Source organism: Lonchura striata, chromosome 6 (genome assembly GCF_050655825.1).
Source record: "Lonchura striata isolate lonStrDom1 chromosome 6, ASM5065582v1, whole genome shotgun sequence".
Taxonomy (NCBI): Eukaryota; Metazoa; Chordata; class Aves; order Passeriformes; family Estrildidae; genus Lonchura; species Lonchura striata.
Window position 1 is genome coordinate 41,056,645 of NC_140708.1, and position 22,400 is coordinate 41,079,044.

The 22,400-nt window shown below is 35.2% G+C and overlaps 1 protein-coding gene across 8 annotated transcripts; it reads left to right on the forward strand.

The window, feature by feature from the left end:
* The first annotated feature begins 352 nt into the window (after window positions 1–352).
* On the forward strand, window positions 353–21,453 carry MSH4 (mutS homolog 4). 8 transcript variants are annotated; one of them, XM_085583052.1, is made up of 20 exons: window positions 353–750; window positions 2,385–2,546; window positions 3,330–3,493; window positions 4,380–4,490; window positions 5,232–5,347; window positions 5,999–6,172; window positions 8,371–8,543; window positions 9,287–9,354; window positions 10,253–10,327; window positions 10,728–10,792; window positions 11,360–11,529; window positions 12,378–12,514; window positions 12,924–13,027; window positions 13,849–13,973; window positions 14,807–15,007; window positions 16,178–16,296; window positions 17,156–17,284; window positions 18,764–18,938; window positions 20,641–20,729; window positions 21,069–21,453. In XM_085583052.1, the coding sequence occupies exons 1-20, from the start codon at window positions 486–488 to the stop codon at window positions 21,099–21,101; spliced, it is 2,655 nt and encodes an 884-aa protein (XP_085439178.1). In that variant the 5' UTR covers window positions 353–485; the 3' UTR covers window positions 21,102–21,453. The 8 variants fall into 8 exon arrangements, with proteins under 8 accessions (XP_085439178.1, XP_021398126.3, XP_085439179.1 ...); XM_021542451.4 differs by having other exon boundaries at window positions 21,074–21,453; XM_085583053.1 differs by lacking the exon at window positions 14,807–15,007 and having other exon boundaries at window positions 21,074–21,453.
* The last annotated feature ends 947 nt before the right edge of the window (window positions 21,454–22,400 follow it).

Sequence of the window (22,400 nt, forward strand, 5' to 3'; positions counted from 1 at the left end):
GATGTATTTAGTGCCAGAGACAAAATTGTGCCTAGTCAAAATGTAAATTGAAACATTTTAGTGGTGTATGTTGCATGATGCCAATATACAAAGTAGTGTTAGTGTTCCAAAACGTTCTTAAAAGCAGGTGTTTAGGACAACTACAGAGGTAAACTAGCTTTGTGGTTATTTTGGGGATCTTTTTGTATCCAAATTCCTGAGCAGGAAGAAAACATTGCTTAAACTTCTGCTAAATACGTCTGAATGGTGAGGAATTAATGCGGGGTAAATTAAGTTGAAATGCAGTACTCCTGCTTTAAAGAGCAGAGCAAGCACTTTCCTTACGTATTTATAATGAAAGCCGCTGCAGGGCCAGCAGCTCTGCGTACTGCTGTATCGTTTGTAGCTGCAGCTCGGCAGCTTTGAGCAGCCGGGCCCGTCTCTGAGGGCGCGGGGCGGGCGGGGGCCGCCATTGCGGGCGGCGGGCGCTGCTGAGGGCTCGCACCATGGCGGGCGCGGGCGGGCGGGCTTTCGCCTCGGCCACCTCGGAATCCTACACGGGCCGCGGCTCTTCCACGCCGGGCGTGGGTGGGCGGGCGGAGCAGGCACCCCGCTACACTCTGGGGCTGCTGCAGACGCCACACAGCTCGGAGAGCACCGGGGGCTCCTCTAGCGGCGGAGCACGGCCGGGCGGCTCCGGCGGGGAAGGCCTCGCAGCCGGCCGGGCCGCCGGGAACAGCGCGGTGAAGCCGGCGGCTTCCGAAAGGGGAGGTACGGTCTCTGCCCGGGCCTTTTTCTTTCTGCTGTCTGCTCGCTTCGGGTTCCGAAAGAGCTGTTAAAAGCGGGCCTTACTGAGATGGGGCAGCAGCAGCTAACCTTCATAGCGACTTTTGTCATTTAGCCGGCCGGAACAATGGAAATCATTCCAGTAAAAGTTTAAAATTCAACACATAATTCTACAAGCTAAAATTTAAATGCTTACTTCATTTTGTTAAGTGAACTCCAAAAATCTCTATTTCATATTTATCTCCATTGTGTATAAATTGGAAATTAGGTAAAATGCGTTTGGGTAATATATATGACTCACAAGGAATCCTAAAAAAGAAAAAAAAACAAACAGACTGCTAATTCAAATAGGCCACGACTTAAATGTTGGGTTTGAGAAATACCTGTATATCATTTGGTTCATCTGGTCTTTAAAATTACTGGTTTTCCCCTGTTACACCAGATTCAGTACCTTCTACAGGAAGTCTCTTCTGCAAGAATTCTGACTGTACTTATGCCAAAATCTAAGTGAATGCTATTTAAAAAAATTATCCGTATGCATTACAATGCTGATGTGTCCACTGTTAAAAAAGTCCCCAACCAAAGAGTCTGAGCTAATATTTTTATCACTTGTCACTGTTTTAAGATTAAAAAACTCCCAAATACAAAGAAGTTCCCACCTCACCCTCCAAAAAACCCAAACAAACCCCAGAACCCCAGTACAGTGGATACTTTTCTACCAGCCAGCCTTGATAATGATTCATGAAGTTAACTGATCATCTAAAATCAATATTTAAGTATTTTGTCCTGTGTGTCAATTTTTAATGTAATAGAAGAAACAGAAACATTTGTGTTTGCATGTTTTATAATACCTGGAGTTTTTTAAGTGGATCTGCTGTTTATATTTTCATTAATTTTTTTAATCTTAGCAGTTATCTAAACTAAATGTCTTCTGAAGAGACTTAAAAACAAGTAAATTACTTAAATAATTTATTGGAAATTTAAAGTGTTCTGAGACAAAGATATTTTGCAGGACTTAAAAAAACATAGGTAGATCTTAAATACATGTGTGAAAGAAACTGCTGTTAAGAAATACATCCCAGGTTACTCTATAATATCTGAGAGTTGATCCCCTTAAATTCAAAGGTTATCATTCCTGAGTGGTTCTTTGGTTTCTTTTATTGTCCTGTTTTTTTAAAAGGAATGCTCAGCTATTAATAAAAGTTTTCATAAACACATAAACACATGTGCAGTTTTAGATAATGATTTTTCAAATGATGGGCAAATGTGAGATAAAGTTGATTTAAAGTATTCTTTCATAAATTTACAATTCATTAGAATACGAAATGATACTTAGTAAAGTGACTTCTGCTGTATTATTTCTGTTCAACAATTAATTTATTAGCACTGCAGGTAATCTCATTGTAAAAAATAATCATATTAATGCAGGCTTGTTTTCAAAGCAGTCTGATTTATTTCCTTTTATACTCTGGAGAGCTTTCATAAAATGACATTTGTTTGGATATCTCTATTTCTGCTGATAGAAGATGAAGTTTTGCAAGCTGTTTTTTTGTATATTGCTTTCTGAATAAGAGTTTGTTGTGGCTGTTTTCATAATTTACTTATTTCTGTTCCCTCAGAATCATATTTTAGGGACAAAAGTTCTTGTGTAGAAAATGCTAACACATTGAATCTCACGAGTTCTTCTCTGAGAGGCCTGAATAGCACATGTATAGGAAAAACACCTCTCTCTTCTGGTAGATCTGGTTGCAGAAGCCATACCCCTCTTATGGGATATTCAGGTAAGATTAACAGTTCTTAGAGGAAACAGTCCAACTTATATTTCTGACTATTATTTTATTAAAGAGTTTAATTTTTAATGTGATATATTAAGATACTAAAATAAATTCAAAACACAATGTGTTTTGTACCACAGAGGATGCTGCCAAGGAGCAATACACGAACAAGAATATACTACTTTACATACTAAGATGATGTTTTGGTATTGCATCCTCTTGCTACTTACTTTGCATTCATGTATGAATTATCAGTGTAGTTAGAATTCAGACTTTTTTCAAATGGACCAAAATCAAATTGTATTTGTGGACATGTAGTGTGGTCATTAAAGAGCCCAAATTCATGCACATCTCTAATCAGGGTTCATTTTTAGGCTTGTAATGCATTAGACATCATATATAACATAATTATCAAGTTTTTTGGTGCAAGTTTTATGTATTTTATGTTAGCATGTTCAGAGGTGTAGAAAACGAGGTCTCCAGAACACTTTGTAGCTGATGGTACATCTTGCAGTGCTTCATATGAACAAAATGGTGTTACAGCATAATGATGCCTTGTGCCATGTTATATGTATCACATATGCTCTGGTAATGCAAAAGTAATGGGATTTAAAGTTAGTTCTTTCACAGTCAGACTAATCATTATCAGTTCAGTCTTTATCGTAAAGACTGAACTGATAATGATTCTTTCCTGCGTCTGCATATTTTTTTATCCTTGCTCTGTCATTTTTCATGCTTGTTGATCAATCTTTCATTAATCTGTATTCAATGTAACTGACTGTTTTGCAGTTACATCCTCATCTGCAGTTTCTGCTCATACTGTTGCATCGGTTATTGTAGCTGTAGTAGAAGGAAGAGGCCTTGCCAGAGGTGAAGTAGGAATGGCCAGTATAGATTTAAAAAATCCTGAGATGGTATTATCACAATTTGCAGACAATACAACTTATGCCAAGGTATTTTATGACCTAATTATTGTGACTTACTTTCTTGAAAAAAGCTTATGTCTAATGGAAAATTAAATTTCTAATTTGTGGAAGAGATTTCTCAGAAGTGGAAGTAGCAAACTCTAGAAAATGTGCAGTGTTGAAAAGACTGCTATTTTCCTTACTGTGCCTGAGATATTAAAGAGGAAAGAATGTTTTTCAAAAGAAAAATAGCCTTTCTGCAAAACGCACTGTTTGTGAAACTGAGATGCCTCGTTTTGAAGAGCATTGGGCAATACATGGTAGTAGAACTTGCAGGTATTCTTCACGAGGCAAAACAAATGTGAGAACAGAAGTGCATAAATGTATGTGTGTTTGTGTGTGATATAGTAATTATAGTTTTGGCGTTGGTTACATAATTACTCCATCTCATTTTGAAATGAAATTCACTCAATTTACAGCCAGCACTGCATATTCTGCATTAATTTGGTGAGTAATCTCTGGTTTATGCAGCAAGGGCATTAGTGAAACATCTTATTTTGTGGGTTATTTTTCAGTTATGTGTGCTAGAAAATAACGTGGCTTTTAGCATCTTTACATATTCAAAGAAATATTCAAAGAAACAAAAGCTCTATTAGGACAGTAAGTAACTCTGACTCAGGATATAAACGACCATCAAATCTGTTTACTAAAACAGGTGTTGTATAATGTTGTACAATGTATATTGTAAACATTTGTGCACATTACAGTTGTTGTATAATGTTCAGTGTTGTATAATGGGTATCTTTGTTTTATTTTTAAGCATTAGTGCTGGTTCTAAAATACAAGGGTTCTGTATTTTGTTATTGCTGGTTGTTATTTTCTAAAATGTTTGAGATTATATAATTTTTTTAATTGTTTTGAATTTTTTGTCTAGGTTATTACTAAACTCAAGATTTTAACACCACTAGAAATAATAATGTCAAACACTGCCTGTGATGCAGGGAATACAACAAAATTATTCAGTCTGATAACAGAGCATTTCAAGGTAAGATCTAAAATTTCATTCAACGTTTTAGAGTTCTTGTTGATCACTTTTGTATGATGGTTGATTTAAGATTTAAAAGATTTTTTTAAGTGGTTTTTTTTTAAATATTTAAAATCTTAAGATTTTATTTTCTACGATTTTCAGGTCTAAATTTAGAATGATAGTGGATAAACTAAATGCAGCTCCCATGCTGCTACTTCTAATACTGATAATTATAGAGATGGGTATATTGCTGATGAAACCTGAAAGTTTTGAATTTGTAGTATTAGGTAGTACTGAACCTAGGAAAGATACAGAAATTTAAAAATCAAGCATTCTCCTTTGTTCTCTCAAGCTGATAAATGAATAGGGCTGATTTATCATAGAATAGGAAAAAGCACTGTCAGGGTAAAAGGGGATAAAATGAACTAGTGTAAGTGATTTACGCATATTGAAGCCTCAGAACCTTTAAAAAAACTATTATTGCCTGAATTGCTTCATTGCTGCAGCGATGATGGCTTCTTCATGAGTGCTGTTCTACTTCTTGACCTCTCTCCTCTTTCTCTCACATAAATCACTTGTGTATTGCACACCCTCAGTTACATTGACCTCCTTGTGCAAGTAAGCTAGAATGAATACTTCTGTGAAGACAGATTGCAGAATCAGTTGATAGATTTCTTGGAAACATGTATCACTAGAAAAATGTAGAAGTCTCTCTGATGTAACTTCTAAAATTATTTGCTTTCATCCCCATCTTCACAGAATGTGACATTTACAACTGTCCAGAGAAAATACTTCAATGAAACAAAGGGTTTGGAGTACATAGAACAATTGTGTGCATCTGAATTTAGCACCATTTTCATGGAAGTCCAATCAAAGTATGTTTAAATAAGAAAAAGCATGCTGTGTCCAGATAAGTTTTTAACAAAATCATTTTATGTACTCAGTACATATATCTGTGTCATGTTGCAAAGGTTAGAAAACTCCTAAGAGACCTTTTTATTTTGGCCCCCAGTGTTTCTGATATATGTAGAAATGTAAATAGAAGGCCTGTTACATAGAAAGTCTGTTACAATTGGGTGGTGTTTTGAGTTTTCACAACTTTCCAGTTAATATTTTTCATTATTTCCTTAAAGATACCTTTCAAGAGCTGTGACTGCCTTTCTTTCTGGCCTCAGCAAGCATTTTCTATGTATCAACAATTTTAAGTGTTGATACTTGGTGACCAGGGTCTTCAAATCACATGTGTCTGTTGAAATATGTATGTTCACAATACCATATAGTGTAGGCTGATACAGTGTAGGCTGTCAAGTGTACAGAGACTCAAACGTTTATGAATATTTTATTTGCATGAATATATGTTCACTAGACATGCATTTGTGCATATTTGAAATATACTGCTTTTTCATTGCTATCAATCACAGTAGTTGCCAAGCCACAGTAATGTAAATATTATTTCTGTTGTGCACTACTTTTGTGGTATTTCTATAGCAGTATTCAACATTCATAAAAGATTGTTTCTTTCCAAGGTATTACTGTCTTGCAGCTGCAGCAGCTTTGCTAAAATATGTTGAATTTATCCAAAACGCCGTTTATGCTCCTAAATCACTCAAGGTTCGTTTCCAGGGGAGTGAGAAAACAGCTATGATAGATTCATCATCAGCACAAAATCTTGAACTAGTGATTAATAACAGAGATTCCCGGTAAGAATAGTTTTTTCAAATTCCCTTTTTATAAAGATGGATTTCTCTAAGTTTCCTTGATATTTGTGTCAAGGAGCTGAGCATTATATTTATTTCTATATGAAAGAACTTGCATACAATTCAGAGCTTCTAGAAAAATACCTTGACAGAAAAGTATGTTACAATTCAGTACACAATTTTTAGCACAGGAAATCTTAAACTGAATTGTAGAAAGAGATGATGCATGATCATCTTTACATTGATACATATTTTTAAATCAGATTTTAAATATTTATTTATGCAAAATTGTACAGATTGTGAAATGAAAGAGGCAATATTTCTGCAAGTTTCTTATGTTGGATTGAAACACCAGCATTTTAGTCATTTTACACAAGATACATGCTTCAGCCTTGAAAGGTTGTTTTGTTTTCTTTTAGCTCTAATAGGGGGAAAGAGAATAATTTCTATAATGATGGGAATGTGCAATGTGGTACTTAATTGCATGGTAGTTTTCCACATTGAGATCAGTGCTTGAAGCACTTCCTTCATGGGCACTTGCCTTGTAGGCAGAAGAAACCTCAAGACTTACCTTCTCCACACTGTTACACTTGTGGTTAGCAAGCGAAATACTTGGAACTTGTGTTTTGCTGCCTGTCAAGTTCTGAGATCCACCTCTGTTAGATGTCCTCTTAATGACCTTTATATAAAAAGGGGAGCCTGGAGATTCCTCACTCTCCAAATACTGTTCATAAGAGCTTTCCCCTTGGGGAGATGCAGTAGAACCACAGAATAGTAACCACCTTGCATAGGAAGGTACTTTTGGAGCAATATTTTTCTGAAAAAATGCTTTTCTGTTCTTAATTTCACAGTTTGAGAGGAACGGAGCAACAGCAAACTGCTTTAAGTTTCTCTGGATGTTTTTTAGCATTATTGATGCAGAATTTTTGCTGATCCATTTGCAAGTTTGAATCAGCCAGACATAGCTATTTTTATTACATAGATCTTACCCTCAAAGCCTGGTTAGATATCTTTGTACTAGTTATCAGCAGGTAAAAGGTAACAGCGCAGGCATGCACCAGAAATACCTAAGTGAAATTTGCGTGCCAGTCTTAATTCTGGAGGGACTCATCTCTCTTCATTTAATTGTGCAGGGAAATAAGTCCTCAGCTGCCTAAAGATGGGCACTGTGGATACTCTCCCAAATGTAGAGTTGCACTTAAGTGTTGTCATGGGTTGCATTGTACAGTGAATGCATCCTTAATGCAACTGGGTTTGAATTTCCCCTTTTTTTTTTTTTTTTTTTTTTTTTAAATTCTCTTGACTATTGCTTTGCTTTTTGTATACCATTGTATTTCAGGGTGTTTCTGCTCACTCTGCCTCTTTACCCGCCTGCCTGCCTACCTACCTACCTACCTACCTACCTATCTTCATGGTGTTTGTTTTGTGTACTTGTATCATGTTTCTTCCTATTCAAGTTCTGATTTAAATAAATATGTTATTATGACCCTGATATTTCATGGGTCTTCTTCCAGCCAATAGCATAGAAGATTTCAGGTTTCTAAAACTATTTGACTGTGTAATAGGTGTAAATATTAGAGATGGCTTATTCTGTGTAGATGCTGTCACCCTTAAGTGTGAAACCCTGGGATATATAGTACGTAAAAGCCATAAAGATTAAACTAATACTTAGAAATTTTAAGCATGTTATTTAGCTCTTAATATTGACTGAAATATGTTCTTCAAAATAATAAAACCAAAAATTATTTCTCTTTTTGACTTTAAGTATTATAAATTATTTTCAGAAATGTATTTCAAGGAAATTATTCTGATTAATATTTGCTCTCTGATTATAATTTGATAATTTGCCTCCTTGTGTAGGGTTGTTTTTTTCATTTTAATTAGTTTAATTGAGAGGGAAAATGTGAACTTTACCACTGCAGTACCAATGAGATACTACTACAAAAAAAAAATAAAATACTAAGTACAAATGTACTTCTGTACTTATATAATTGAGGGCTAATATTGTATTAAATTACATTGAATTACCTAGCTTCCTAAACTACTGGAGTTCATACAATATATAAGGCAAACAGGGAGATGCTAAGCATGCCAATGCATGCCTCAGATTTGTAGAATACTCTTGCCTATAAATGTCTCCTGGCACTTGCCATCTCTTTTTTTTGGTGTACGTATTCTTCACATCTATTTTATTTTTAAAGGAATGGTCACACACTTCTTGGTGTTCTAAATTACACTAAAACTCCCGGTGGAAGTCGAAGACTTAGATCCAATATACTGGAACCTCTAGTTGATGCTGAAACAATTAACACAAGACTGGACTGTGTTCAGGAATTACTCCAGGATGAGGAACTCTTTTTTGGTCTTCAAGCAGGTAGTGGTTTATTTTGTAACACTTCATATTATATTTCTTTTTAAACACTTTTTTTCTAATATAGGAAAGTATGTAGTGTAACTCAGTATGTTTGAAAAGTATTTTTAATGGTTTGTTATGTGACATAGTAAGCACTTTATTTTTTGAAGTAATCTATGTTATCATAGTGATACTTTTCTCAGGTACTTTGCTTAGAAAAGTTGAATTTCTCTGAAACAGTGTATAGAAGTCTGTGAGGCTGTCTCTTTACCTCTATGGCTGATTATGCATTATGTTTTATGTATACAAGTATATAATGTGTACATGAAAAAGCAAACACATTGCCTTAAGTAATATTTGTGTATAAATATTTTTTTCCTGTTGCTTCATAAAACATACGATCCAGAGAAAGGTAAAATACAATACTAGAATTAGTCCACCTGAAACTGGATCATATGATCTTCATCTGTGTCACAAGAGAAACACAATTCAATCTATGAAAAAAAGTATTTCTGAATTGACAGATGTCTACCTATACAATAATCACTGCAAGTTTAGGTAGAGTAAGTCGTAAGTATGGTTATGACAAAATAATTCAGTTATTAGCTATTTTTAAGCTAGTTTTTACCCTGTAAATAGTTTGTGACAATAGAATGTAAGAAAAATGTTGGCATTAGGCTAGCTAATTAATTGTGTGCTTTTAGAGAAAATACATAATTTATAATTTCAGTTTAATTTCTGATGTGTATGCTTTTGTTTTACAGTTATCTCAAAATTCCTGGATACAGAACAGCTACTTTCAGTTTTGGTACAGATTCCAAAGAAGGATACAGTATGTTTCAAAATACACCTTGGAAAAATCAATTATCTGCCCATAACATGTAATATATAAATGTGATGTCTATAATTCATCCTAATTTATGCAAATGTACTTCCAAAAGAATTTGCTCTTTCATCACTCCCCACCTTTATTCTTCATAAGTGTACATTTTATTTAACAGTACTCAGATGAGAGGAATTTTCTTCACATCAGCATAAATGGAAAAATTGTTTTAGTGACTTATAGTCCTAGAGACTGTCATGTCTTAAGAGCACAGTGCATGTGTACTGCATATGTTATGCCCTAATGTCAGCAGCAAAATTCTTTATCATGAGTGTTAATGGGGCATACAAAACAAGGTCGAGGGTTTCTCTGAGTGAAAGATTTTGAAGAACAGTTATTATTGTGAGAAAAATTTTGAAATATTTACTGGATTTTTTTATTATCATATGAGCAGATGTCTAAGATGTACGTATATTAACGAAAGCAAAATCAACCAAATTGTGTTATGTTGTGTTTAACAGCATTAATAGAAAAGGGTGTGAGCTTCATTATAATACATAATGTATTTGCTTTGAAAATGTGTACAAATTGTGTAGCGCTTGTATAGAGTTAAGTATACATAGAAGATGAAAACTTTTCACAGCTTGGCTTAGCAGGGTGTTCTTATAGTCAGTCATTATCAGTTCTAACATAGGAAAATCTTAACTGATGGACAAACTATCACAGCAGGCAGTGTAAAAGTTAGGTAAATATTTTTTGTGCAGATACAAAATTGTCAAAGTGAGATTACGGAGTTTTCATTAAATGTATAAGCCTGTTGCTGTTAAGAACATGAATTCTACTAGTTCTTAAGTACTTTTTAGACAGTTGTACAAACACCTCCAACATTTGGAAAATTTTTCAACAGGTTAAAACTGCTGAATCCAAAATAACTAATTTAATCTACCTGAAGCATACCTTAGAACTTGTAGAGCCTCTGAAAGTAAGCAGTCTTTGTTCTTTTTTTTTTTAATAAAGTAGAAACCATTTTGTCCTTATTCTTATGAAGTGCAGTTTATTAAATTTCATAGAGTATCTCAAGTCAGAAGAGATCAATTAAGTAAAAAAATTATATCATTACAGAACACAATACTGTCAACATACTATGTTGATTCCTAACGCCAGCCAGAAATACGCATTTGTGTCTGTGCTGTAAAAAGCAGGATTCCTACCATTACCTGAATATTGCATTATATAACAAACATTTAACTGAAACTCCTGCTCAGATTCCACAGACTATTTACAAAAATGCTGATTAGCCTCACTCAATCTGAAAACTTTTAGTCCTTTAAAAAAGCTGCAGAAAGAAGTAACTGTCATGTCCATATTTTAATCTTCAACAGGCTGCTTTAAGAAGCTGTAACACACAGCTGCTAAAGGCTTACTACAATTCTCTTGAAGATACAAGGTATTTCTCATAATACTTAGCTACTGTGTTAGAAACTTTCATCTCAAAAGTGCCTGTAAGATAAAAGACGTGGCATCTTTGTTTATAATTATTAGTATACCTCAATTTCTTTGCTTAAAGCTAATTTTCAGTGTCAGAAAATCTTAATTTTCAGCTAATGAATACAGGGTTAAGCAAGAGAGTGGAGCAAAAACTCCACTGTGATAGTGGAGTTGCTGCTAAAATTAACTCCCTCTAGAAATAATTCTGAAAAGACAAGAGTAGTGGTTTCCTAGAGCCTCCGTAATAACGCAAAAATCAAGTATTGTATATTTGAAAAAAATGTATATTTGAAAAATAATTTATATGTCCCAAAGATGTGAATAGGATTTTTATTCAGGCTTCAGTATAGTCACAATTCATTCTGAGGTGAAAATAGAAATTAATGTAATGTTTTGTTTTAACAGGAGAAAGTTTAAAAGTGGCTTCACTTACTTGTAATACTGCTACTTGTAATTTGGGGATATTGCTGCAAGTAAAAATCGTGAAGTATTATGTATCTAATTAGCGATACAACTGATATTGCAGATTTGGAATTATACTTGAAAAGATTACAAGTGTAATTAATGATGATACAAGATACACAAAAGGATGTCTGAGTATGAGGACCCAGAAGTGCTACGCTATTAAGCCTAGTATCAATGAATTCCTTGACGTAGCTCGTAGAACATACACAGAAATTGTTGATGACATAGCAGGTATTTCTAAATTACAATTTGTATGTATTTGGAGTTTAAAGTAGATTGCATGTGACATACAGAAGCCATGTAATTATGTGTGTTAGAACCTTCTCATATGTAAAAAGTATTTAGTATTGGTATGAATTAGTTGTCACTGATAAGCAACTGAGATTATCCATTTCTGGACAAAACCTCAGTTTTATTTAAATAAAATGGAATAATTATATGGTGATTCCTATATTCAAAGCTCTGTTAGTCCTTGTTCTATTAAAGCGCAAAAAAGTTGAAATACTGGAACAGAATTACTCCGCCTAAAATATTCTGCATAAAACATGTAAATCTTTGGTTTAGCTTCTTCCTTTAAAATATCTGAGTTCTTTGTTCTTTATATTTTGAGCAGTCTTGATCTATCTGTGGACTACCTTTTAGCTAAGGTATTAAGAATTGGAAAATATGAACAAAAGGTGTTTTGGCATGATGTGCATTACTGTGTTTTAGTAACTTTCCTGTTTATTATTATGTCAAAATAGAAGAAAAAAGTTTCATTTGAAACTGATTTCCTTTTTTTTTTTTAGTATAAAGTACTCATTACTAGAAAGGACCATCTTAGTTTAGTCTATAGTTGGAAACCTAAAAAAGCATCAGAAACGTTAGCACCTTTCATGTGTTATGAAGTTCCTGTTTTATTCTCATCCTACATTCATACATAGTGAAAAATACAGATGGTACTAGTTTTGTATTTCTGAAACCTTCCATTAACTCTTTCCATCTCTGTACCGGCACAAGGTGGGGGGAGGGGGACGGGGAGGAGAAGGGTGTACCTGAATGTATGTCATTTGGGCTAAATCTTTGTATGTGGTATGTAGGTATGATAACGCAACTTGCTGAAAAGTACAGCCTGCCAATGAAAACAGGTTTCAGCTCTGCTCGTGGATTTTTTATCCAGATGAATGCTGATTGTTCAACTTTACCTAATGGCCAGCTTCCTTCAGAATTTACAAAGGTATTTGTGCAAAATATGTTTTAGCATAATATATTTGTATATTTTATTTACTGTATATAATATATTAATAAAGTACAAATTATACAGTAAATAACAATAAAAATAATTACACTGAGGATATTTAGAAGTAAATGAAGTTTTAATTGGGATTTTTTATAACTACCCCATATTCAGTTATATAATCAAAATTGTGCAAGTACATGCAATTATGTTTTGTGCAAGAATAAAGTTGTGTATCTTGCTAATTGTTACCTTAAATTGAATTTTTATAAAAAATAATGTAGTAAAAATGAAACTGGGCTGGTTTTTCTCTTTTGTTTCCCCATATGGTTCTAAATTCAGTTTTTAGGAGCTGTTTTTCCTCCTGATAATAAGGCAAGCTCTTATCATTGGTTTCAATTCCCCATAGATCACAAAAATGAAAAACACATATAGCTTCACTTCAGCAGATTTAATAAAAATGAATGAAAGATGTCGGGAGTCCCTGAGAGAAATATATCACATGACTTACTTGTAAGACCTGTTAAAACTATTTAATATTTGCTAAGTATGTTTGTTTTCTCCAATTATCTGTATGTGGGTTTTTAAAGCTCTCTGTTAAATTATAGCTACTTACAGAAACAGTCTAAAGCAATGCTGTTCAAGTGTGCCTCTTGAGACTAAAAAAACCATAAATTGTGCATTGTATTAAATATGTTCGCAAATATATTGGCATTTATTAATAGATGTGGTCATCATATAAATTTTTTTATTGGTGAATTGTCTGCACAAAATGGCACAATTAATGCATTTGTTTTGCGTTTGTAATGCAGAATTGGTACTTTTAGTCAGTTCCTTATATTTAGAGCAGAACTGTCTATTTCTGTATCTTGTCCTTGCTGCATGTCATGTTGCTCTCCTCTCTGATTCACAACTTAGTAAGTATAATGTTACCTGTCAGTTGAATGGAAATTCTTTCTAGCAATCATGTAGGGATTTTTTAACATGAAGATCTAAAGTAATTAGAGTCACATTTCCTGTTAATAAAACATACTTGATTCCATAGATATGTTTTTAGTTCATTCTCTGTATGAAGCTTTCATACGAGCTGTTGGTATTTGAGGTATGTGTCTTGTGTCTGATCAGCAGAATGTTAGCTGAGAGGAAGGTACAAGATCTTAATTTACTTCCAAGAAATTTATACATATGCTCCCATCTGGTATACATGATTGTGTTTTATGAGTGACCTTTTATCCTAAGGTATGCAGCATGGACATTATAATTCCTTTATTTCTGTAAGTTGTATAAAGTGACAGAATGTGCTGTGCAACAGCTAAATCAATTTCTTATTTCAGAATAGTGTGTAAACTACTGAAGGAGATCTATGAGCACATTCATTGCTTATACAAGTTGTCTGACATTGTGTCTATGCTGGATATGCTGCTTTCATTTGCCCATGCCTGCACTCTTTCCGATTATGGTAGGTTTCTTCTTTAATTCTGTTATGGGTTAGATAAAGACCCTTCTGATGGAGAATAATCAACCTGTTTTGTATGGTTCCATTCCTTTTTCTGTCTCAGTAGTCTTTAGGTGGGTGTCTCTGCTCTGTCTTTGCCAGTTTTATGCTGATATTCTTTCTGCTTCCATTCATCAAAATGAAATTTTGCTAGTTAGCTGCCATAAGCCTTTCCAGTCACTCTTCTCAAAATAGACAGTTTAAGTATATTCTGCTCAAAAGCATGAAGTGTATAGACATTCTCTGTTTATGGTTTTTTCTATTCCATTAATGCTGGTGGATAAAGAGGAGCCATGTGTAATTGGTTCAGAAAAGAACTGTATTCTGAAAGAAATCCATAGAGATAGTTCCCGGATTAAATGGATCTCTGTAGGCATGGTACATTTCCAAATAATCAGTATGGTAACATATAACAAAAATAGAAGGAATGACACTTTCCTGTTTACCATGCAAATACAGGGTACGTATGAAGAAGTAACAGGAGTCCACAACCCTTGTACTTTATAAAAATACTTCAGCTCTTTACATTTTTGTTACTGGAGTGCAACCCTATTTGCTAGGGAACAAAACCACAGAACGTTAATTTAGAAATAAAGTTTTAGTTCTGGGTTTCTTTTTGTAGTCATAAATCATGAAGGCTTGCATGGTAATAAGAATCTGTACCTGAAAGTGGCTGGTAATTCTTCCCAAGAGCTCTGCTCTGGAAGAATTAACTTTATTTCAAAATGTACTAGCTTAGTAATGGAAAGGTTCCCACACTAACTCCTCAATTTTTTACATCTCTTTTTTTTATTTAGTTCGTCCAGAATTTACCGATACTTTAGCAATCAAGCAGGGATGGCATCCCATTCTTGAAAAGATAGCTGTGGAAAAGCCTGTGTCTAACAACACGTACCTGACAGAGGGCAACAATTTTGTCATTATTACAGGACCAAATATGAGTGGAAAATCAACATACTTGAAACAGATTGCTCTCTGTCAAATTATGGCACAGATTGGTGAGCAAGGGTGTACAGTATTTGTCATCTTCTGAAGCACATTTTTTTTCTGGTTAGAAGTACTTATAAAGTTGAATGATTTAGTTCCAGAAAAACATTATATCTAAATAAAATATTAACAGGTGATTTGTAGTCCATTTTCTTCTAACAGCTCTTGTATTGCTTACAGAGGCAACTGTAAGGTTTTTCATCTGCCACTGGAAATGTATGGGGCCCCATCTGCATCTCTTGAAGCCTCCCCAGTCTATGTTCAGAGAAGCACAGTTGCATGCCCTAATTCTTTGGAGCCCCATAATCCAATCTAGCACCTTTTGCTAGACTGGTAGTGAGTGTCCTTCAAATATGCTGATCAGACACGTGTGTTAGTCGTCCAAAAGCAGCACATGACCTTGAGCATACTTAATTTACATAGAGAAACATGTTTCCAGACAAGTGCAATTAATAGATAAATAATCAACTATTCCAAATAAAAGTAGTAACAAATATTGCAAGGTTCTGTTACTAAAGTTACAAAAGGAAACCAGCTATTTATAAAGTCTGAGATTCATTCCTATATTCAGGAATTTCTCATTACTTTTTTTCTTAAAAGTAAGTCTGGTAGCACAGGTCAAAGACCTAACATCTATAGAAAGAAGCTACTTAGCAGTGGAGAATAAAATCTATCCATCATGCATTTGTGGGTTCAGTCCCCAGTAACTGCAAGTTCTTGAGGAATTGCTCTCAAAACCATATGTTTAATATGAATAAACCAGACTGTGAAATTTTTGGCAACAGGTTCCTGTTTTTTCATGTTTGGTGAAACTACTATGCTTTGAAGTCTGATAAAGGCAACATCATCTTGATTTTGGGAAACTAACATTTCTTGGTATTGGTAAACCAGTAGCCACAGAAATGTAACATTATTTTCTCTGAATCCTTTAGACTGACAAACAGCTTCAGGGATATGATATCTTACAAGTTTCACTGATAAGCTTCTTCAATTATCCTATCTATATAATAACTTTTTTCTTATAAATTAATGGTAGAATGTAATCTTACAAAACTTTATCAAGTAAGATGCTTTCTCTGCTGTGCACAAAAACCAAGTGTAAACGTAATTCTTTTTCCCAGTGACGTATTCAGGCAAATATTACAGTGATGAGAGAAACTTGTATTTTACTTGCTTTGTAGGTTCTTATGTCCCAGCAGAGTATTGTTCTTTTCGAATCGCAGAGCAGATTTTTACCAGAATAGGAATGGATGATGATATTGAAACAAATGCATCAACATTCATGAAGGAAATGAAAGAGGTATGAAATACAGCTATCGAGGTCCAAGGCCCATTTTTACTGTTAAGCTAATAGGAATTGTACTAGCCTATTTCCACTGAAAGAATGTACTTTGAAAAACAGTCAAAAATTCAGCCTTCCTCTCTGTTATGATAAACCGCAGAAAACTAGGCATCTCTTAAATAGCAAGACATTCCAGTGCGAGTAATAATCAGTGCTTTGTTGGGTAGTACTTTCAACATTTTTGGGTCAGCTTAGATGTTAAATTGTCATTCTCTCATAGCTCTCTCAGTTTCCTCTCACAAACCGATTCCATTTTGAGGATAAGTGATATGTTTAGTAGAAAAGAGAAAGAATGCTGTAGTGTGAGTCTTTGCTTGATTAGAATTGACAGCTCTTTGAAAGCTTTGAAAAGGTAAAATTTCTCTATCTCAAGAGATTTTTTTGAAATTTCTGCATTATGTTCCATCTGAATAACATAAAAAATTCCTTTTTAAAAATCCACATTTATCCTTCAGGGGAAGGCAAGGCGACCTGGTTGCAAGGAACAGCACGGCAGCCTGGCCTCGCCCGGGCTACTCGGGCCAACAACACACGCTAACACCAATGTGGTGGACGGTCGAAAGGCCTTTATTATCTTATCTTATGGGTTTAAATAGTCTCAGGGGACTTTGCTACGTCAGGGGGGTGTTGATAGGGTCTCTAGAGTTAGTAAGGAGTGGAAAACTACTGGGCTAGGTGTGGTTTCATGTTCTGGGGGTAGTAGATAACATGCTGCAGGGTGAGGGGGGAAGGGTCTTTCTTTCCGTCACGTCCCGAAATCTTCCGTTCACCTGTCCTTATCTACTACAGAGTGATAACACTTTGAATATTTTTCTAGATAACGTACATCATACAGAATGCTAATGATAAATCACTCATTATTATTGATGAACTTGGCAGAGGTACCAGTGCCGAAGAAGGTATTGGAATTTGTTATGCTGCCTGTGAATATCTGTTGAACTTAAAGGTAATTCTGTTTTAAAGGAATTTAAACCTTAGAATTGTTTTGTCGTCCTGAAAGTCTATACAGTATTTTCTCATAATTTAACATAAATTCTGCAAAGATTTCTTGACTAAATACGGTATTTTGCATAACTGGTGAATAGTAAGAATTGCAGTGGTAGAGGAAACATGCTGACAAAAGCTGCAGTTCTGTTCACTGGTTGTTGTGATTTAACCCCAGTAAGCTGCTATACACCATCCAGCTGCTTGCTTGCTCCCAAGCAAGAGCCCAAACCTGGGAACTTGTGGGCTGAGATAAAAACGGTTTAGTAAGTAAGGAAAGCCATATGCAGAAGCAAAATAAGGAATTCATTCACTGCTTCCTATCGGCAGGAAGTTGTTCAGTCATTTCCTGCAATGCCGTTTCCTCACAGTGACTGTTACCAGAATGCCAAATGTCCCTCCTTCCTCCTCCTTCTTCACAGTTCTTATTGTGGTGGTGTAGTATTGTGGTGTGAGATATCCTTGGGGTGACTTTGGGTCAGCCATCCTGGCTGTGTCCCCTCACAGCTCCTTGAACATCCTCAGCCTGCTTGCTGGTGGGACAGGGTGAGGAGCAGAACGGTCCTAGGTGCTGTGCAAATGCTGCTCTGCAGTGGCTAAAACATGGGTGAGTTATCAGTACTGTCTTGTTCACAAATCCAAAGCAGCCCAACACAAGCTACTATGAAGAAAACCTAACTCTAATCCATGTAAAACCAGAACATTGGTCACCATATCTTTCCAACTTCCTTGCAAGCTTGTAACTCTGTCTAGAAAGAGAATAACCCAGTCTGTTTAGTTTTACTTACTTAGTTTTAGTTTTGCTCTATGCTTGAATGTTAAAAGTGAACCTCTTTACCTGGTGGTTACCTTTCAAAGTACGGTGGTAGTTCCACACAACTTGTGAATTGGTCACCGAGGTTAGAAACTTGTTTAGAAAAGTGGAAGATAATTTTAGATGGATTGCAAGTTTCACCTCTGTTACTAGTTATGTGATCAACCTCAGGTGGCTGTTAGGAACCTGTTGAGTGTGCAGATGATTGTTTCTCCTCAGAGTTTATTCAGAGTACTTTTGAGGGTTTTTTGGTTTGAAAAGCTCAGATACTTTATGTCACTTGTACTTTTGACAAAGAATTCCTTGAGAGAATTAAGCAACCATTTGACAGTCATTCCACTCCACACCAGTCAGATTTTGTAAGCATTATGGATTCTCTTTGTTTCTGACATTGTTTTTCTTCTATTGAGAAATGAGCAGAAGAATCCTCAGTTGGAAAAGATGTACTTGCCAATGATAGAACGTATCCCTTAAGGATTTTCATTTTCTTTTGTAGTGTAAAGACAGCTTTTCAGTGTTTTGGAGGAAAATGTGAACATCTGTGAGATTATTTAATTTTTCTTATTTATTGTAATTTGTTTCTGGATCATTGCCAAAATAAATTTTATTTCTTGTTTCCCTATTTAGGCATTTACACTGTTTGCTACACATTTCCTGGAACTATGTCATATAGACGCTTTATATCCCAACGTGGAAAACTACCATTTTCAAGTGCAACATGTGAGAAGCAGTGCTGGAAATAAGGAGAAAATTGCTTACACTTACACACTTTCTAAAGGATACACAGAGGAAAAGAACTACGGTAATGGATTTCACTGTGGCTTACAGTTGGCAAAAGTTAGACAAGATACTATTTCAGTTATTAGGCATTTAATAGTATTTTTTCTGGTGACAAGTTTCTCTTGAGTTTGTGTCTTTCTCAAAGAGAGAGATACAGAGATCTCCAGATCTATAATTTGTTCCAAATAATTGTGTGTTTTAGGTAACCACGTAGTGAGATAGTAGTTTTGGGTAGTATGAAGAACTTACATGATATTTTGTAGTGAAAAAAAATCTCAGTGATGTCTTACTGATGCCAGTATCTCCTTGATTCATATCTGCTTGAATGAGTTGAGTCATTCTGAGCATATGCTACTTGAGTTCATTTTATGTGCACTTATGGAAGTGAATTAATGTTCTGTAGTGACTTAAAGATGTGTCTGCCATAAGCAGTGATATAACTGGTTAAGAGCAGGTGAGCCCTTTCCTATTAACAAAAAGGAATCTAGTTTCTATTAAAAATGAGAGGAATTTTACAGTATATTAGGAAGACACTTTTGAGAGGGTCTACAAAAGCATCAGTGTTTTCTGAAAAGTGTATTTACTTCTCTTTTGACTTTGCAGTAAATTATAGTGTAGATTGTACACTATGGGTCAATAAAGAAAAGATTGAATGACAAAGATTTCTAGAAATCCATATGTTTCCAAATACTAGATTTGTATGTTGATTGCTAGATTTAGGTAACATTTAATAAAGAGGAAATTAGCTACACATGACTTTTGCAAGCTATTGGTAACTGAAGACTAGTAATTATTCCAGCTAAGCCTCAAGTAACAGGACTTAAAACTTACCTTGATCAGAATTTCAGATTTGTTTAACTTTGGCACCACAAGCTTAATTTTAGATGCTACACCACCACTAACTCCAAAGAATTGTATGTTTAGAGAGTAATTTCTGAGAACAGGAGACCTTTAGAAACTCAGTGTTCATGTCTTGTCTTTACCTTACTTGAGCAAAGTCAGATTCTAAGAAAGGGTGCAAGGGCTCTTCATGACCCTTTTTCATTTTTAAACCAGTAGTATTAAACCACCCAATGAACCACAGACTTTCCATGGTTATGGACAAAGGAAAAAGTTAAAAAATCATGTTAGGGCAGGAAAAAATGTTTACATTCCTTTCTTACCACCAGTATCTGGAAGTTTGCCTGTTGGCAACAAAGAAGTTGAAAAATGGCATCCCTGTCCACTGGATGTCTGGGTATAATTGAGAGTGTAGTTAGGAAAACCTCTGTATTTTCTGCCAAATTAAAAAACCTGAAACGAGAAAGCTGTTAACACCATGGTGCTGTTTTTTTCCCTTTTAACCCCCAATATGTCTCATTCTACCCATTTATGGTATTATTGGCAGTAGCTTGATGTTGAGGTCTGTTTCAGAGATAACATTTAAAAAAGTAGACGTGTTATTTTGTATCTCTCCAAACCTTATTATTTATTAGCCAAAAAAATCCAAAACAAAATAAACAATAAACCCCAAAACCAAAAACCCCCCACAAACAAGCAAGCAAACGAACAAACAAAAAACCAAAAAAAAACCACAAAGAGAGAATACACAAGAATTATTTTAATTAAAATTAAATCTTTACCCCTTAAAAAAAATAAGGTAAGTTAATTCTGGAAGACATAAAATGGAAGGTAGGGGTAAAAATTACATTTTAAAAATCCTGATTTGTGTTTTATATGTTTAGGACTAAAAGCTGCAGAAGTGTCCTCCCTACCATCATCCATAATTTTGGATGCAAAGGAAATCACAAGTCACATTGCAAAACAAATTTTGGTATGTAGTAGAAAATTGTAATGCTGTATCTCACAGTTTTTATACAACTCAAATGTATTTTCAGTTTCTGAAGGGTTACAGGATAAGTGCTGCCTAAGTTTTAATGAAAACAGATTTCATTAAATTTTATATTTCTGGAACCATTTCTTAAAGATCATACTGAAGGTCACTGTTAGCTGACAACACAAAATGGCCCTTAGGGTAAAGGAGGATTGGGTGTAATGTTTGTATGCAAACCAAGAATTGTGAGATCAGAAACAGGCTGGAAAATAGCTAATACTAGTATTTTTATAATAGAACATAATTTATTTCATATTTTAATGTATGTATATTTTTAAGAACAGCACAGGCAGAAGAGCACTCCTGAGATGATGAAACAGAGAGCTGCATACCAGTTAGCAATGAGATTGGTTCAGACTGCCAGAAATTCTCGACTGGACCCTGACAGTTTGCGTGTATATTTGAAAGCCCTGAAGAAAAAGTATGAAGCCAGTTGTGCCACACCCAGAAAAAATGACGAGCAACAGTAATATGTAACATAGGTTGTTCTAATTTTTATGACTGCAAGATGATTCTGGTTTTTCCCACAGTATATTAGTAATGTCTTTTCACATGGTGTTATATTTTTAATGATTAGTCTAAATTACACTCAGTAATGGAAGACCAAATCCTTTATGGGTTCCCCCCACCCTGACACACCTGGAATAAAAAAATTTGCCTTCTATGAGGAACACAATTCTTTTTGACAAAAATAGTATAATTTTCATCATTTTAGAGCAGCACTGAGAGGGAAGGACTGGGGCACCCATAAGGAACTCAGAATTTCAGGCATGATATGAAAGAAAGCTCAGATTTCAAGAAGGGAACCATGTGCCCAAATTGTCTCAAAGCGGTTTTGCTGTCTGTTCTTGTTCAGTTGTGTCTTCTGAAAATGAGACCATTTTATTCATTGTGCTGTAGTAAACACTTCTCAAAATGCCAGGAAACAGATGATAGTAAAACTTGAAGGAATTTGGACGTGTAAAAACAAGCTGTTCTTTCTTCTCCAGAGCAAGGTGTTTGATGTTAGTTGGAGGTAAAGGTTCCGGGTTTTCTTATATTCCTCTTGCTCAGTCTCCAAGTCACTGCAGGATTTCCAAAGACCCTGCAACAGAGAACCCTCTCATCATGTTCATTCTGATCACACAGAGATACTGGGAGGGGAAGAGAATGGATAAAGGTGAAATTTCCTTGAGAAAAGGCCCAGAGATCAGGGTGTTCACTGAGCAGCACCAAAGCTGGAGCACGTCAACCATTCAGCTTTCCCCTCATGTTTTACTGGGGAGTTTATGGCCCTGCCAAGAGACAGATGTTAATTAGAGTCCCAGGCCAAGCCATGACAGTAATCTGTTCTGTTCAAGCTGGTGGTTTTTTGACACCTTCATTAGCCACTCTCTCCAATTCTTAGTCCTGGGGTTTGTTCCTGTTTTTCTTTCGGCCTTATATCCAACTTTCTACCCCTTTTCTTCTCTATGTCCAATGTGTCTTTTGTGTTCCTTTCTTGTCCTGTGTGCTCCCTATCCCGTTCCCTTTCACTGCTTCACTCACTCTTGTTTTTCTTTTATTAAATAAATATTCAATATTTATTTCATAAATATTACTCAATCCCTTTCCCTGCTCTGTCATACTTTT

What these genes read in the sequence shown, in the direction of transcription:
- MSH4 (XM_021542451.4), top strand. Translation starts at nt 486, where the DNA reads ATGGCGGGCGCGGGCGGGCGGGCTTTCGCCTCGGCCACCTCGGAATCC. An exon ending in AATTCTCTTGAAGATACAAG is followed by an intron (nt 10,793 to 11,359) that starts GTATTTCTCATA and finishes CTGATATTGCAG; the next exon opens with ATTTGGAATTATACTTGAAA. An exon ending in TTCCTTCAGAATTTACAAAG is followed by an intron (nt 12,515 to 12,923) that starts GTATTTGTGCAA and finishes AATTCCCCATAG; the next exon opens with ATCACAAAAATGAAAAACAC.